General features: G+C 46.1%; 1 protein-coding gene across 8 annotated transcripts in view; it reads left to right on the forward strand.

Moving 5' to 3' along the window:
- The window catches only part of LOC131691917 (serine/threonine-protein kinase N), a 272,404-nt gene that overhangs the window by 247,233 nt on the left and 9,177 nt on the right, over positions 1-15,994 (forward strand). For all 8 annotated transcript variants that reach the window (XM_058978672.1, XM_058978665.1, XM_058978666.1 and 5 more), the window contains 4 exons: positions 12,959-13,567; positions 13,640-13,829; positions 13,892-14,073; positions 14,140-14,247. In XM_058978672.1, the coding sequence (XP_058834655.1) occupies positions 12,959-13,567; positions 13,640-13,829; positions 13,892-14,073; positions 14,140-14,247 (1,089 nt within the window). The remainder of the gene's footprint in view (positions 1-12,958; positions 13,568-13,639; positions 13,830-13,891; positions 14,074-14,139; positions 14,248-15,994) is intronic.

The following is a 15,994-nucleotide window of genomic DNA, read 5'->3' on the forward strand; positions in this document are numbered from 1 at the left end:
TAACAGTAAAATTTTAACGATCATATAATAGTAAAATTTGTGCATTTGAAATTACTAACATCATGGGTAATCTATTAAATGGGAAGTAATTTATTGATAAAGGTGGCATTGAATCAACAGAAAGATGAATGGGGCATTGGATCAAAAACGTGAAACATCAAATGTGTATCTCATATAATTTATTTTACTGGAGAGTTAACCATTTTACAAGGAAGACTTAGAGTTGTAAAAGCAGCTAGTGCGGGGTTTGCCCCTAAGACGATGACCTTCTGCCGAGTTTAACTTTATCTGGACTTCCTTGCTGCTTTCGCGCTACATGTCCATCCTAGTGTAGTCTGCCGTGTTTTATCAGCCTTTCGACGTTAGAGTGTCTATATGCATGGTAAATTGCGTGGCTAATGCATCTGCGCTATTCTATATTTTCTACTGTGTTGCCGAGCATTGAACGTAGAATTCTTCTCTGATACACACCTTTAAAGCTCATGCCTCATGGCCGTACAGAGCAACAGGGAGTGTCAACGACTCGTATAGAGCAAGTTTTGTGCGCGTCTGTACGCTAAGGGACATCATTTGACTGGGCAAATCGTAACAAAATGTTCTATTCGCAACCGCAACACACGGTTTTACCTCGCGACCAACTACTGTTCCAAGATATATAAATTCATCCACAACCTCGTAACGTATCCCATCGATTTCCATCTCGGGATCAACACCGCTCGAACTGTCTCACCAGCTAACAGGTACTTTGTCTTGTCAATGTTTCAGTCTCCCTTTAGACAAATGCCTCCTCCACTGCTCTACGATCAACGACAATTATATCGATGTCGTACGCGAAATTCAGAAGATTGTAAGATCTCGTGATAACAATTCCGTCCCATTACACATCGGTTCTTCGAATCGCACCTTCGAGCACTTTGTTGAATAGATTGAAGAGTGTATTGCTCCACTTCAATCCGTCTAACGCCACAAACGAGTCGGATGTTTCTTGGCTTGGTTTTGACCCATCCAGCATCATACGAATCCGCCTAATCAGTTTTACGGAAAGTCATGGTCAAGTAATATCTCACATAGTTTGTTTTGTTCCAGTCAATCGTACGCCGCCTTGATATTCAAAAACAGATGATTGCCAGCAAGACGTACTTCCGGAATTTATCCAGAATTAGTCGCTGTCCCTCTCGAAACAAATGCTTTAACGAACGAGCGCAGTCTTCAAAACAGAACACGGGAGAGAAGGATCGTCATGCCTGTTATTACACTTGAATTGGTAGTCCTTCTTGTAGATGCACCCATTCCGAACGCATTTCTTATTCCACCCAGATCATCCCGATCACGCAGTGGATTGCTTCGAACAGTAGGTCACTTCCGACTTTTAGAATTTCGGCCAGGATTCCATCCTGCCCAACAGCCTAAGCATTTTTCAACTCTCGAATAGTGTTTCGCACTTCGTCTAGCGTGAATGGATCCTGTTTGTGTCTTGTCTACTCGGTTGTCCGTTCAATAGTAACTCAAAGTGCTATCAACAGATTCGCGTCCCAGCCGTTAATCATAACTGGCGCCGGAGTGCTTTTCCTTCTCATGTTGTCGATCCGTGCCCTTGGCTCGCCATATTGTTCCACATTCTGACGTGTAGCCGCTGCAACCATTCGGCTTCTGGCCTGGTTTTGCTCGTATGTTGCTCTTTGGAACTCAGCATTGAACAAGCGATTCTGTTGATTTCCACGCTGCGTTCACGTTATCCCTAGTTGTATTTTCTTAGGTTCGATTTTTGAGCTTCTGGAAATATTCCTCGACAACACCCTCGGCCAATAGTAGTGTTCAGTCGCACGGTTCTCTCATGCCTGGAACCGGTAATTCTACGTTTAAACAGATAGACGCTTGGTAGATGTTTTCACATTTTCAAAGTAGCAGTTTCACCTTTTAAATAATTACAAGATGATTCATTCGATGAGTCCAGAAATTAATCGAGGCGATTCTCCTAGCCGACATCCAGCTTACGTTTTTTCGTTTCTGTCCTGTATTTTTTGGCGTAGTGCCCGATAGAGTTGCAAATTCGAATCTTTAGCCTTGCACAATAGTTTCCTTCCGACACTTCCTGTCCTAGATTCAGCCTGGTATCACTCTTAGTGACCAGATTTGTCAGCTCATCCAAATTTATGTCCGGTCTTTTTAAGATTTTATGACAGAGCTCAATTGGTGACATCACGATTTTGTTTCAGCTTTCTGCCTCGGTAAGACCAAATCGGCATTAGCTTCACGGAGCCGTGGATCTTTTATATATTTACATGATGTAAAGAATAAAAATAATAAACAATTAATACTAAGATGGATCCCGTACGCGCAACTTGCCATTGCGCGCGGAGATTCGTTTTCGTGTCGGGGAACTATTTGCATCCACGTCAACTGTATCATGGGGGTCATTCATATCTCAGGTGTTGTTCCTAACTTCTTTCACTTTCGGGTCACGAGCGTGAACCCTCCGTCATTGCTAGTAGCTCCCTCATTGACGGTATTAGCTGTTGAGTTTATGTTACTTGACGCGGCTTTCGCAGTTGTCAGTATTGCAACCGTTTGTTTCTCAGGGAACGATATTGGAGACTGAGTGTTGGTATTTCTTTCTGTAGATAAGCTTTTCTTAGCGGTTTCTGGGCAGGGTTGTCCGTAATGTGCCGTTTGTTCACAGAACTGACACGTGTTAGTTTGTCCTTGATATGTACATAGAGTTCGCTGTATAATGGTATCACCCACTTCTGTTGTGTACTGCACGGTAAGGTAGGAGGGAATGGGTTGGTCTACCCGCATTCTCACCACAAAAACACCATTTGAAATACCTGGAAAGTAGTTCCTCCACGTATCCTCCGTGATTGATTCCACTTCTCCGAAATACGACATGAATCTTTTAATGGCCACTTTGCAAGTACGTGGTGCCAAATCATGTAATTTAACTTCCACGTTTCCGTTATCCATATACACAGGGATCTTGATTTTAGCGATGTCACAATCCAGCACGTGTTTCAAGTTGTTTTGCGAAATAAATCTTTTCGCCTGGGCGTATTTGTTGAACGTTATTAGCACCGCGTGCCTAACGTGCTCCAACTGGATAAAGCTGACATCCGAAAACCGAAGCTGCATTTTCACCTTCAGCAAATGTTCCACATCACCAATACTCGGTCTTACGCAGAAAGACCGGAAGTCAATGGCGACCGTGTTAGCCCGAAGAATCACATTTTGATTTGATGAGACTCAGTCATCTTGATAGATCACCACACAAGAATAATAGTAACGGTTCCCTTTGTGCTTCAGACAATGCGCACAAGAAAAAAAAAAAAAGCAACTGTTTGCGCTGGCTTGGGTAGCAGCAGAGAGCACACTGGTATTGTGACTGATGCCTTTGGTGGTTGAGAATAAACTACTTGCAGAAATTTCTCGATTATTAATCGAGGCCGAGAGGGGCGAGGGTCATATACCATTCGATTCAGTTCTTCGAGTAGGGCAAATATCTAAGTGTTTTTAATAAGGTTTAAAAAACTTCAAAAGCTTGCCCTGTAGTGTACTGACACTTTCGTGTCTAACCACTAAAAACACTCCTTACTTCTTTTTCACCCTTCTTCCCCACTGAACTACATCGAGGTATCACTTCCTGAGGGGTCTCACTTGATTCAATAAATGGCTTGACCTTTGAGCTTTGATTTACCTCTCGTCTCTGCTCTTGCTTGCTTGCTCCATCTATTACGTCGCACAGTGGCAGGTCTTCAAACAAAAGTCGGACAAAACCTCAAATGTTACCTAATTTGGCTGAAAATCACAATTTAAGCTAATTTTGAGGTGCTGAGCACATTTTTGATGCGAAAAGTCGTAAAATATTAAATGCATTTTTCCATACAGTGTCATTGAACCTTTCTTATAACTATGATCCCGTTTTCATGATAGATTTTCCATTACTGTTCACCAATGTCAGCAATATCATAAAAAAATGAATAACTCTCCTTTAAATCCATTGTATAACGTGTTGGTTTACTGTAGATTGTCTAATTATTTTACACAAAACACCATGCGCCTCCATATCAACAACAAAGCTTCAAAATCTCCTTAAACTTTTTTGCGCACCTAGGCGCAGAACGAGACCATGATATTCGAAAAGTAGAGGTTATTTCCCATAGAATGTATACTATGTGACCGTTCCGAAATGATTCCTAAATTTATACACAATACATTAGTGAAAAAAGTATTTTTGATCTGACCACCTCAAACATATTTAAACGAAAAAGTCATAGTTCCAAGCAAATTTACCAAATGTATTTTATTCACTAACCAAGTTTTTTTGTTTCTCTTCATAATGAAATTAGTTGTGCTAAAATCGGACCAAAATCAATAGAGCAACATGCATTTGAAGTGAACAGAGCAATGGTGGTTTCGGAAATGAAAATCATTAAAAAGTCCGGACTTTGCTACGTTTAAACTCATGTTAAAAATCGTGTTCTTATCCAATGATCATAAAATTTTGAATAAACATCATTCAATACATGAGAAATTTAAGAAAAATATAAAATATCAATATTTCAAAAATATTTTTTTGAGGTTTTGGCCAGCCTCCAGCCACTGTGCGTCGCCAGTTAGCTCTCGTCCCAATGAGCAGTTTAGATTCTGTTTCCATGAGACTTATAGTTCCAGTTTCCGTGAGTCATTCAGCTCCCAGCATTATCACAATCTACTCGTATAGTCCCGGGCGGTGAACTTACTGTACTCCGACTGAGACTTCCCTGACGGAGGAATTTCTCCCGACACCGATACCCGCTTCCTTGAGCCATCTAGCTCCAAGCTTTATAGAGATCTACTCGGATATTATCCGGCGGTTAAACTACCATACTCCGACTCTAAGTTCGCTGGCAGCGGAATTTCTCTCCGTAGCAATGACTGTTTCGTGAGCCAATTAAATCCCATTTTTGTCTCGACATAGTCGGATAGTCCACGGCAGTAAATCTACCCTACTGGGAATCCCCCGGCGGTAGATTTCTCCCGATACCGATGTTTGTTTCCGTGAGCCATTTAGCTCCCCGCTTCGTACCTCGATCTACTCGAACGAGTTCCCGGCGGTGGACCTAGCTTTCTAGCGGACGCCGTTACTTTGTTGGTCCCTTCGCCTCTTCCTCTGCAGCTCGGAGAATATTCTTGAAACTACTCTGGTGACAGTGTCCCAGATATGCTCGTCGATATTGTCAACTGCCACACCAGACATACCCCTTTGTACTTCTTCGAACGTAGGGCATTGCACGTTCACACACTCCGATGCAGTTACTTCCGAAAGCATCCTTGTGCCCGAGCAAAAACTGCGTCAAATGGAAGTTCACTTTGCCATGCTTCCTACCCTAATAAACATCCAATAATCCAAGAGTCTAACGACCTGTTCAACGACCTGTAATCCAAACGATATGTGGAATCGTTGGATTATATGGGTTAAAGTTTGTGTATAATTTTTTTTATTAGGGTATGCACCCACACTGACATGGTGGGTCCACTGCTCGGTTCCGCTTTGAGTTCCGCGCAGCAGCCCAGGCCGGTACATTTTCATTTATGTAGTTCAATATCAATTTCATGATCACACTGAATCAACAATTTGCCTCCACAATACTCGATTTGTAGCTGCAGCTCTCCAACGTCGGTTATGCCCAACACTCGCCAAATCACGTCCCTGTCAAAAAAATGCGGACATGGTCAGGCGATTTAAACAGTTTGACCTTTAACTCAACTCGCCTGTGCTAATTGCCCCTAGGAATGCGATTTAATTTAAAGGCAATTTCAACACTTAGACAAATTTTCTGGCGGCTGAAAAGGACTTGGTTGTATTTGCGTTTTTCAAACATGGCGGTTCATGTTTGGCTTAAGCTTAAAATAGTTTTTTTAACGATTGGCGTGTTCTCGCTTGTATTTTGTTTGTCTAGTGCACTTCATTTAGCCAACGAATGTGGGAAATTGTGGAACCGTGTGTAAATATAGTGGAACAAGATATCTGACCTAAACTCTTAATAAAAGTCAGATTGTGGTAAGTTTTGGTGTGTAATGCCAATTTAACCATTGATTCTTCCTATTATTTGGTGTTGATTACCTGGTGTAGTGATAAGTTTATGTAAGTAGATAATGAATCTGAAAATAAGTAATATTTGTAATTTCCATATTAGGCAATTAAGGGCGATTAAATGGCGCGTTCCCTGGGCGATTTGGGGGCGATTTAAGGGCGGGTAGAGCGGCTAAAAAATGACGGCGGCAAATCGCCCAAATGTTGCATTTGAAATAGCCCCCTAATTGCCAGCAATTTGCCGGCAAATGGAAGGGCAATTAGCGCATCCGAGTTGGCAAATAGCCCCCCGTTAGCCAGCGACTTGCCCTTTTTGACTGGGGTTCCACCTGGTCCGCCCATCGTGCTCTCTGCGCTCCTCGCCTTCTTGTACCAACCGGATCATTAGCGAACACCATCTTTGCAGGATTGCTGTGCGGCATTCGTGCAACATGCTCTGCTCACCGTATCCTTCCAGCTTTGGCCACCTTTTGGATACTGGGTTCGCCATAGAGTGCAGCGAGCTCGTGGTTCATCCTTCGACGCCACACACCGTTCTCCTGCACACCGCCGAAGATCGTTCTTAGCACCCGTCGCTCGAAAACTCCTAGCGCTTGCAGGTCCTCCTCGAGCATGGTCCAAGTCTCGTGCCCGTAGAGAACTAGCGGTCTTATAAGCGTTTTGTATATGGTGCATTATGGAGCCCTTAGTGGGCCCGACTTCCACTGATGATGCGTCTTCGGATTTCACGGCTCAAGTTATTGTCAGCCGTTACTAAGGATCCTAGGTAGACAAAATCCTCCACTACCTCGAAGGTATCCCCGTCGATCGTAACGTTGTTTCCTAGCCGGATCCTGTCGTTTTCGGTTCCGCCTATACTTTGTTTTGGACGCATTTACCACGAGTCCGACCTTCGCTGCTTCGCGTTTCAGGCGGGTGTACAGGTCTGCCACCGTTCCAAATGTTCGGGCGATAATGACCATGTCGTCGGCGAGGCATACAAATTGGCCGGATTGCGTGAAGATCGTGCCCGGACTGTTGTGCCCGGCTCGTCGCATCACACCTTCCAGAGCGATGTTGAATAGTAGACACGAAAGTCCATCACCTTGTCTTAATTTCCGTCGAGATTCGAATGGACTGGAAAGTTCATCCAAAATCCTTACGCTGTTTTGTACACCGTCCATCGTTGCTTTGATCAGTCGAGTCAGCTTCCCGGGAAAGCTGTTTTCGTCCATGATTTTCCGTAGCTCTACTCGGTCGATACTGTCGTGTGCCGCCTTGAAGTCGATGAACAGGTGATGCGTTGGGATCTGGTATTCACGGCATTTCTGGAGGATTTGCTGTACGGTGAATATCTGGTCCATTGTCGACCAACCATCGATGAAGCCGGCTTCATAACTTCCCACGAACTCATTTACTTTAGGTGATAGACGACGGAAGATGATCTGGGGTTGCACTTTGTAGGCGGCATTCAAAATGGTGATCGCTCGGAAGTTCTCACACTCTAAATGGTCGCCTTTCTTGTGAATGGGGCAGATCACCCCTTCTTTCCACCCCTCCGGTAGCTGTTCGGTTTCCGAGATCCGACCTACTAACCGGTGCAAACAAGTGGCCAACTTTTCCGGGCCCAATTTGATGAGTTCTGCTGCGATACCATCTTTACCAGCTGCTTTTATTGTTCTTGAGCTGTTGGATGGCATCCTTAACTTCCCTCAACATGGGAGGTGGTTCATTCCCGTCCTCAACTGCACTGACGTAGTCAAATCCTCCGTTGCCTTGGTCATCTGTACCTACATTCTCCTCGCGGCTCTGGAGCTCTATTCTCACAGTCACGTCACCTAGTGACTAGAACAAAATTTCCCTCTAGTCACTAGGTGATGTGACTGTGAGAATAGGGCCCCTGCTTCCACCTTTCGATCACCTCACGGTTGTCCGTCAGCAGGCTCCCGTTCCTTTCTCTATATATTTCGGCTTGCGGCACGAAGCCTTTGCGGGATGCGTTGAGCTTTTGGTAGAACTTCCGTGTATCTTGAGAACGGCACAGCAGTTCCATTTCATCGCATTCCGCTTCTTCCAGGCGGCGTTTTTTTTCTCCCGGAAGAGGCGTGTCTGCTGCCTCCGCTTCTGTTTGTATCGTTCCACATTCCACATTCTGACAATGTCCTCAGCTACGTTGTTGATGGCTGCTTTTACTGTTCTCTCGCAGTCCTCTAGAGGTGTCACGTCGAGCTCTCCCTCGTCCGGCAACGCTACCTCGAGGTGCTGCGCGTATGCAGTGGCGACATCTGGTTGCTTCAGTCGCTCCAGATCGTACCGAGGCGGGCGTCGGTACCGTACATGATCAATGACGGATAGTTTTGGGCGCAATTAAGCCATCACCAAATAGTGGTCAGAGTCGATGTTAGCGCCACGATAGGTCCTGACGTCGATAATGTCGGAGAAGTGCCGTCCATCGATCAGGACGTGGTCGATTTGCGATTCCGTCTGTAGCGGTGATCTCCAGGTGTAACGATAAGGGAGGCTGTACTGGAAGAAGGTGCTACGAATGACCATGTTCTTGGAGGCGGCGAAATCATTGAATCGAAGGCCGTTCTCATTCGTCAGCTGGTGAGCGCTGAACTTTCCACTCTTGGGTCTCCTCCTGGCCTACCTGAGCGTTTAAGTCCCCAACGATGATCTTGACGTCGTGGCTTGGGCAACGGTCGTATTCTCCTTCGAGCTGCGCGTAGCAACCGTCTTTGTCATCATCGGTGCTTCCGGAGTGAGGGCTGTGCACGTTTATTGTGCTGATGTTGAAGAAACGGCTCTAGATCCTCAACCTGCACATTCTTTCGTCGATCGGTCACCAACCGATCACGCGCCTTTGCATATCGCCCATCACAATTAAAGCTGTCCCTAGCTCATGTGTGTTGCCGCAGCTCTGGTAGATGGTATGATTACCTCTAAACGTTCGCACCATGGATCCTGTTCAACACACCTCCTGCAGCGCTACGATTCCGAACCCGCGGTCCTTGAGAACATCGGCGAGTACACGGGTGCTCCCGATGGAGCTGAAAGATCTGCAATACCACGTTCCGAGCTTCCAATCGCTAGTCCCTTTTCGTCGCAGTGGTCGTCGCCATTGGTATCCGTTCGCATTCTTATCTTGTTGACTTTTCACTGCAATTGTTTTTTTTTACGGCTGGCTCGCAGAGCCTGACACCAACCCCCTAACTTTCCGGAGGACCATAGTGCATAGTTGAGCTTAGAGTCCTTCACTGGCACTCGGACGATGATCAGCCGCCCCTAATATGGGGAACAGACGCTGTTTTGAGCCGCTCCTCCTGGAGATCAGACGTTCAGGCGCTCAGGCTTGCAGCAGCAAACCCCCCCCCCCCCCCCCTTCCCTGTCAGCCTACGACCAAAGTTCCCACCGGGGTTGGGTACCCGATCTTCCCTGAGGTTGCTTGTAGTTCCCTGCCAGTACCACGGTGAGGTGCTGGGAAGAGGCTCTGTCTTACGCATTACCCAGCCTTTACCGACCAAGGCCAGGCCCAGGCCGGTACGCCATCCCTCAGTATTGAGAATGAGACACCCGCCATGAGACGTTTCGTGCTACCTCTTGCTCCTCCGTTGTTGGGCATGATCCTTGCCAATGCGTTAGTTCTTCTCTCTACCTTCTCATATACATAGTCAACATGGCTGTTGTAGCTCAGCCGATCTTCGAACATCACACCCAGGTGCTTCAGCGCATGCATCGATGGGATTGAGTGTTCCCTGAGGGTGATCACAACGCCCTGGATTTTTTTTCAGTTACTGACCAGCACTACCTCCGTTTTGTGTAGAACCAGCTGAAACTTGACATCAGCCATACCAGGTTTCCACGATGCCTATTGTCTCAGCAGTCAACATCTCCACTTACTCAAGGGTCTCACCGGTTATCGTCAGGACAACGTCATCTGCAAAGCCGACGATCTCGACTCCCCGGTGTAGTTGTACATTATATTCCAGAGCGTTGGGCCGAGTATGGAGCCCTGAGGTACTTCCGCCCTGACCCTAATCGATCTCTCCCCGATGTTCGTCTCGTAGACCAGTAATCGATTCTAAAAGTAACTTCTCAGAACCTTGCACAAATAGTCCGGGACCCGCATTCTGTGCGGCGCTACAGCGATATCTGCCTAGCTGGCACTGTTGAACGCGTTCTTCATGTTCCATCGAAATCCCTTGCCGGAATCCGAACTGCCTTTGCGATAGTCCGTTCTCACTTTCAGCGTAGTTCGTCAGCCTGTTGAGGATGACCCTTTCCAGAAGTTTGCCAAGAGTATCCAGTGGGCATATAGGCCGATACGATGCTGGATCTTGTAGTGACTTCCGCGGTTTTGGCAGCAACACCCGCTTCTGGATCATCAGTATGTCTGGGAAGTAGCATTCGTCTAGCGATTTCTGCAGAACTATCCTGAACATGTCCGGAAATTTCAGGATCGTGGTCTTCAGTGCCGCGTTGCCACTATAAGGAGCTCATCGTAGGAGATTCGATTGTCCTCCATCTGCATCGACGTACGGTGTAGGCGGCCATGCGGGTGGGCCGTGCTTCAAGAATAACCCTCCACGATTATTTTCAGTTTGTCAGCGCACATTTCAGCTGGCGTCGTTGAACACTTGATCTTGGCCATCACGACACGGTGTTTCCCCAGCAGTTAGTGTTTACTTCCCTGCACAGCTCCTTGTAGCAGGTGGACTTACTAAGCACTATCTCGCGTTTTAAAGCAGCCGCTTTGCCGTCCGGAACGTTACCTTACACTCTTCGCTAACTGCCTCAGTGCTTGCTCTCTGAACTACCCATGATCGTATATTTGTCCCGTTTTCTGTGGGATTTCCTATCTTTATGGGACTGATTTGCGATCATAGGCAGTGAACGCCTCTAAGGGTTTTTAGGCAGGCAGCACGGAGGATGCTGAGTCTTTCGTTCCACCAATATGCCGGACGCCTGAAGTTTCTTGGCTCCATTGTTACGTCACACGCACTCGCTAGTGTTTCAGACAGCTCATCGGCATTCAAAATTAGAGCGAGGCTGTCAGCACGAAGTGCTTCCACAAAAAAAGTCCTTGTCGAAGTCCTTTATTTTCCACCTCCGCTCGCCCTTCACTCTCGGCGTTACCGTACAATTTCGCCGACCAATGGTGTAGTGGATCTCTTGGTGGTCACTATGTGTGTACTGCTCACTAACTCGCCAATTGATGTTATCCATCGGCGACGCACTGCAGAATGTTACGTCGATGATGGATTTCAGGCCGTTTTACGGAATGTTCTAGCGGAACCTTCGTTGCACAGTCTTACATCCAGCTTCGCCAGGGCTTCCAACAAGCTGTAACCTCTTGCGTTGGTCAGCCTACTACCCCACTCCACGGCCCCAGCGTTAAAGTCTCCTCCTATAATAACCGGCGTTCGTCCGACTAACGAGTCGGTTAATGCGTCTAGCATTGTACTGCTTTGGTGTCCATCTTGGGGGAGCATAGCAGCTACAGACGAATACGCCGTTGATCCTGGCGATCACGAAGCCTCTTCGTGTGTGTTATCCACCATCTCTTGGACAGGGAAACCGCCAATTACTTGGATTGTCACCATCTCTGCACTATCCACCACTCAGTTACCGTTATCGGGAGGAACACGATACGGCTCTGTAACAATTGCAACGTCGCACTTCGTTTCTGTTGTTAACTGCCACAACAGTTGCTGTGCAATGTCGCAATGATTGAGATTAAGCTGGGTTATCTCCGTCATCATTGGCCTGCCTTCGCCTTTTTGTACTGGGCATAAGAAGCCTCCCGCCATGTGGTCTTTTCCGCCTCCGTTTGTGCAGAGCTTGCGCTTCGGTTGGTTTGTGCAGTCTCTTCCTTCCACATTTTCTGCACAGATCAGATCTGTCCTGCAGTTTCTTGCCTGATGGCCGAAACCCAGGTACCTGAAACACCTCTCCGTTTGTTTAGTGGCTCTAAGGATCAATCGTAGCGAGCACACCGACCATCTGACTTTGATTTTACCTGTCGACATAAGCTGGTTGGCTGCGATTGATGATAAGCGCATCACGCATGTGTGCCACTATTCGCCTTGCTCAACCTGATTGACATCTGTTCTTTCTCCAGGTTACATCCTCCTCACTTCGTCTTTCGTTGTGATCTCGTCGCACTCCTGAACTAAAGCTCTCACCTTCGCTTCTCCTCTCACCACTTCTGCAATAGGTCGAGCTCTTGATCAATAGATCTTTCTTCAGCTCAAGCAGTATCTCGCCTTTCTGAGTGCGCCTGGTTTCTTCTACGTTCTCCCCAGCTCCTTCAGTTTGGGATCCTCTCTCACCCTTTTGACGATCACAGCGTACGTCACGCCGTGAGTCGTTTGCTTTAACGACTGGAGCGTCTCCCTTATACCTCTCTTGGCGCAGTCGAAGATCTTTTTTGTTTGGGGTGGCCTTACTCCTTAATAGTGAGAAAAACCGAACCGAATTAGAAATCGGGACAACTGCTTTTTTTTAAAGTATGTTTCAAGCTTGGGAAGCTTCGAGAGCCTATTACGAAAAAATCGTGAAAATATAAATTAGAAATCGCATGGATTTCCCTTTGGGCATGACTGAAACATCCAATCACAATATTGCCCATAATCGTAAGTCAGTTCCATGTAGATAGGGAATTCCATAGAACATGGGACTGACTTGCTATTATAGGTAGAATACTCCTTCCATAAAAAAACAATCCATCAAACTTTATCATAGTTATATTGTTTTCCCATAATTATTCCATTAATTAATGCTTGCGTCAAACATTTCGTTTTTACCAGCTTCATCAAGGCTAAATCTATGTGCCCATGTAACATTTCCACCTACCCGATCACCGACCACTCTCCACTAAACTTTTCCTTCATCCTATAAAATTCCAGATTATTCAACCATTCGAGCAACTGGGCGTTTCGGGCAATGTCGTACCACTGCAACCACATCACCTCTCACAAGTTCAACCGTCGGCGGCAGCCGCAGCAGCCGCCCTTCAACAGCAACAGTACTACCAACAACAGCTTCTGTTACAACAGCAACAACAACAACAACAACACCACCTGCAGCAGCAGCAGCAACTGCAGCCACATCACCATCAAGCTCCTCCGCTACCGCACCAACCACCACATCCACTCGATCTGGCCGTCGCCGGACCAGCAGTGGCGGCGCCAAACAGACGGCAAGGACCCGCCCGGACCCTTCAGTATCGGGACAGTGCATACGAAAGCCGCCGACAGTCACAGACCGGAGCCACCGGGATGAACATCGAAAGCTTCCAGCTGCTCAGCGTGCTCGGTCGGGGTCACTTCGGCAAGGTTATTCTGGCACAGTACAAAAACACCGGCGAGTACTTTGCCATCAAGGCGCTGAAAAAGGGTGACATCATTGCCCGGGACGAGGTGGAATCGTTGCTCAGCGAGAAGCGTATCTTCGAGGTGGCCAATACAATGCGGCATCCGTTCCTGGTGAATCTGTTTGCATGCTTCCAGACTGAGGTAAGGTGTTTCAGCTGCTCGTGTGTGTTAGCTAGGAACTGAATTGATGAGGATCTGTTTTGTTTTTTTCAGCAACACGTCTGCTTCGTGATGGAATATGCCGCCGGGGGAGACCTGATGATGCACATACACACGGACGTGTTTTCGGAACCTCGAGCAGTATTTTACGCAGCGTGTGTGGTGTTAGGTTTGCAGTATCTGCACGAGAGTAAGATCATCTACCGTGATCTGAAGCTGGACAATCTGCTGCTAGATACGGAAGGTAACGTGTATCTTTGATTTCGTGAATCGTGAATATCTTATCTAATGCGTTTATTTCGTTAGGTTACGTGAAAATTGCTGACTTTGGTTTGTGTAAGGAGGGCATGGGTTTCGGCGACCGGACAGGAACCTTCTGTGGCACACCAGAGTTTTTGGCCCCTGAGGTACTGACCGAAACTTCCTATACACGCGCCGTCGATTGGTGGGGCCTCGGTGTACTAATATTTGAAATGCTTGTGGGAGAGGTAAGCTATGAAGAGATAGAATTTGCGAGCAATTAGCGTTAATCAACTTTTGTTTTGTATTTTTAGTCACCATTCCCCGGTGATGACGAGGAGGAAGTTTTCGACTCGATCGTTAATGATGAGGTTCGATACCCGAGGTTCCTATCGCTGGAAGCGATAGCTATCATGAGAAGGGTAAGTTGGGCATCAATTTGAAATGAGCACACCAAGCACCAAACCTCAAAATTAGTCGGAATGCTATTATATCTCAACAGTTCTTAAAAAATTATAACACAGATGGATAAGCCTAAGTTTGTTGATGCACTAAGATGCTACAAGTATTTATGTATTCAAACAATTTAAGTCCGACACTGAGTCTTAATGAACTCAACTACAAATAATTAGCTTAAAGTGGCAACCGACGGTTTCGAAACTGTGCAGAACTAATGACAAAATCGAAGATCACGGTAAGCTCGTTGATGCGACGGATCATTGCTAATATCGGGCTGTTGACAGCGTAGCTAGTGTTGCGCATTTCAGTCTGCAGCAGTGTTCGATGACGAAGGACACGGGTTGGTGCCTAAAGGTTAATTTGTGATAGGACACATCGGAAACATCATATTCAGTCAGAAGAAGCTTAGACACGAAGGTAGCTTTGCGACGCTTGTCTACGATCTTCTAAAGTGTGTAGTCTTAATAATTGACAACGGTATGGTGGCAAGTTCAGTGGATCATTCCAAGGCAATTGACGTAACGCATATCGTATGAATCTGCGCTGGAAGGCTTCATGTTGCATGGTAGAGCACCAGACGATGTTTGCGAATTACATCTATGAGCACACCAGTGAACGATATAACGCTTTGAAACATAAAGTATCGCTGAATTCGTTGGTATTTTGGACGTAAAAGCTAGTAGACGATTTGCTTTGTCAATGATCGCTGAGAAGCGATGGGTGTACGTTAGCTTTTCATTTAGAATGACGCCCAAATCTTTTACATGATCAACACGTTGCAACTGAGTTCCAGCAATGTTGTAGTTGAAAGTAAACATGTTCCTTGTGCGATGAAAGCTGATAACAGAGCATTTGGCAACACTAAGAACTATCATGTTTCTTGCACACGACTTGTAAAGGGTATTATTGAGATACTGTAGCTCACGACAATCTGTTTCATTCCTTATAACTAAAAATACTTTCAAGCCGTCGGCGAGAAACATTTTCCTTCCACGCATTGAGATGAATACCACATCATTCACAAACAGTAAAAACAATAGCGGACCAAGCGTACTACCTTGAGCAACTTCAGAATGGTTGGAAAAGGATTCAGATACATTGTCATCAATTTCAACAACTACCTACTACGGTGAACAAGGTATGATCGAAACCAACGGCAGAATCGGGTAGTGCATCGAAGTTTATCAAGCTTCGTTAACAGTACCTCATGGTTAACCAGCCAGCCTTAAGATCTGTGTAGATCGTGTCCACCTGCAGTTGTTTGGACATGTGGTCGGTGTTAAGTCAGAGCGGACTAAGTGACAAAATATTGATTTCGAGAAAAACGAGTTTAAAGTTTGAATCGCAGCATCCTTTACATTATGATTGGAAATTAGTTTTTGCCATAACTCTTGTTTATTGTTACATATTTCAAATCTGGCAGAAGTCGGATGTACCTGATGAAATTCTTTATCCAGTGCTATCATTATCTCATTTTTTGATGTTTTGCGACTTAGTCCGGTCTGACTTAACACCGACCATGTGTTCTGTGCAGAAGGACGTGCAAAAGACCAGGTTCGTTACCACCGATCGGCCGGGGAAGAAACCGTGCTGACAAGTGCTGCTAATGTAGTGTCGGCCCGATGAGAACAGTGCCTCGTCGATAAGCGATTCGAAAACCTTCAACTCAACTCGCAATGAAGTTGTTCCACGAAGATTTTCGATTTTGCA

This window comes from Topomyia yanbarensis, chromosome 3 (assembly GCF_030247195.1).
Source record: "Topomyia yanbarensis strain Yona2022 chromosome 3, ASM3024719v1, whole genome shotgun sequence".
Classification (NCBI taxonomy): domain Eukaryota; kingdom Metazoa; phylum Arthropoda; class Insecta; order Diptera; family Culicidae; genus Topomyia; species Topomyia yanbarensis.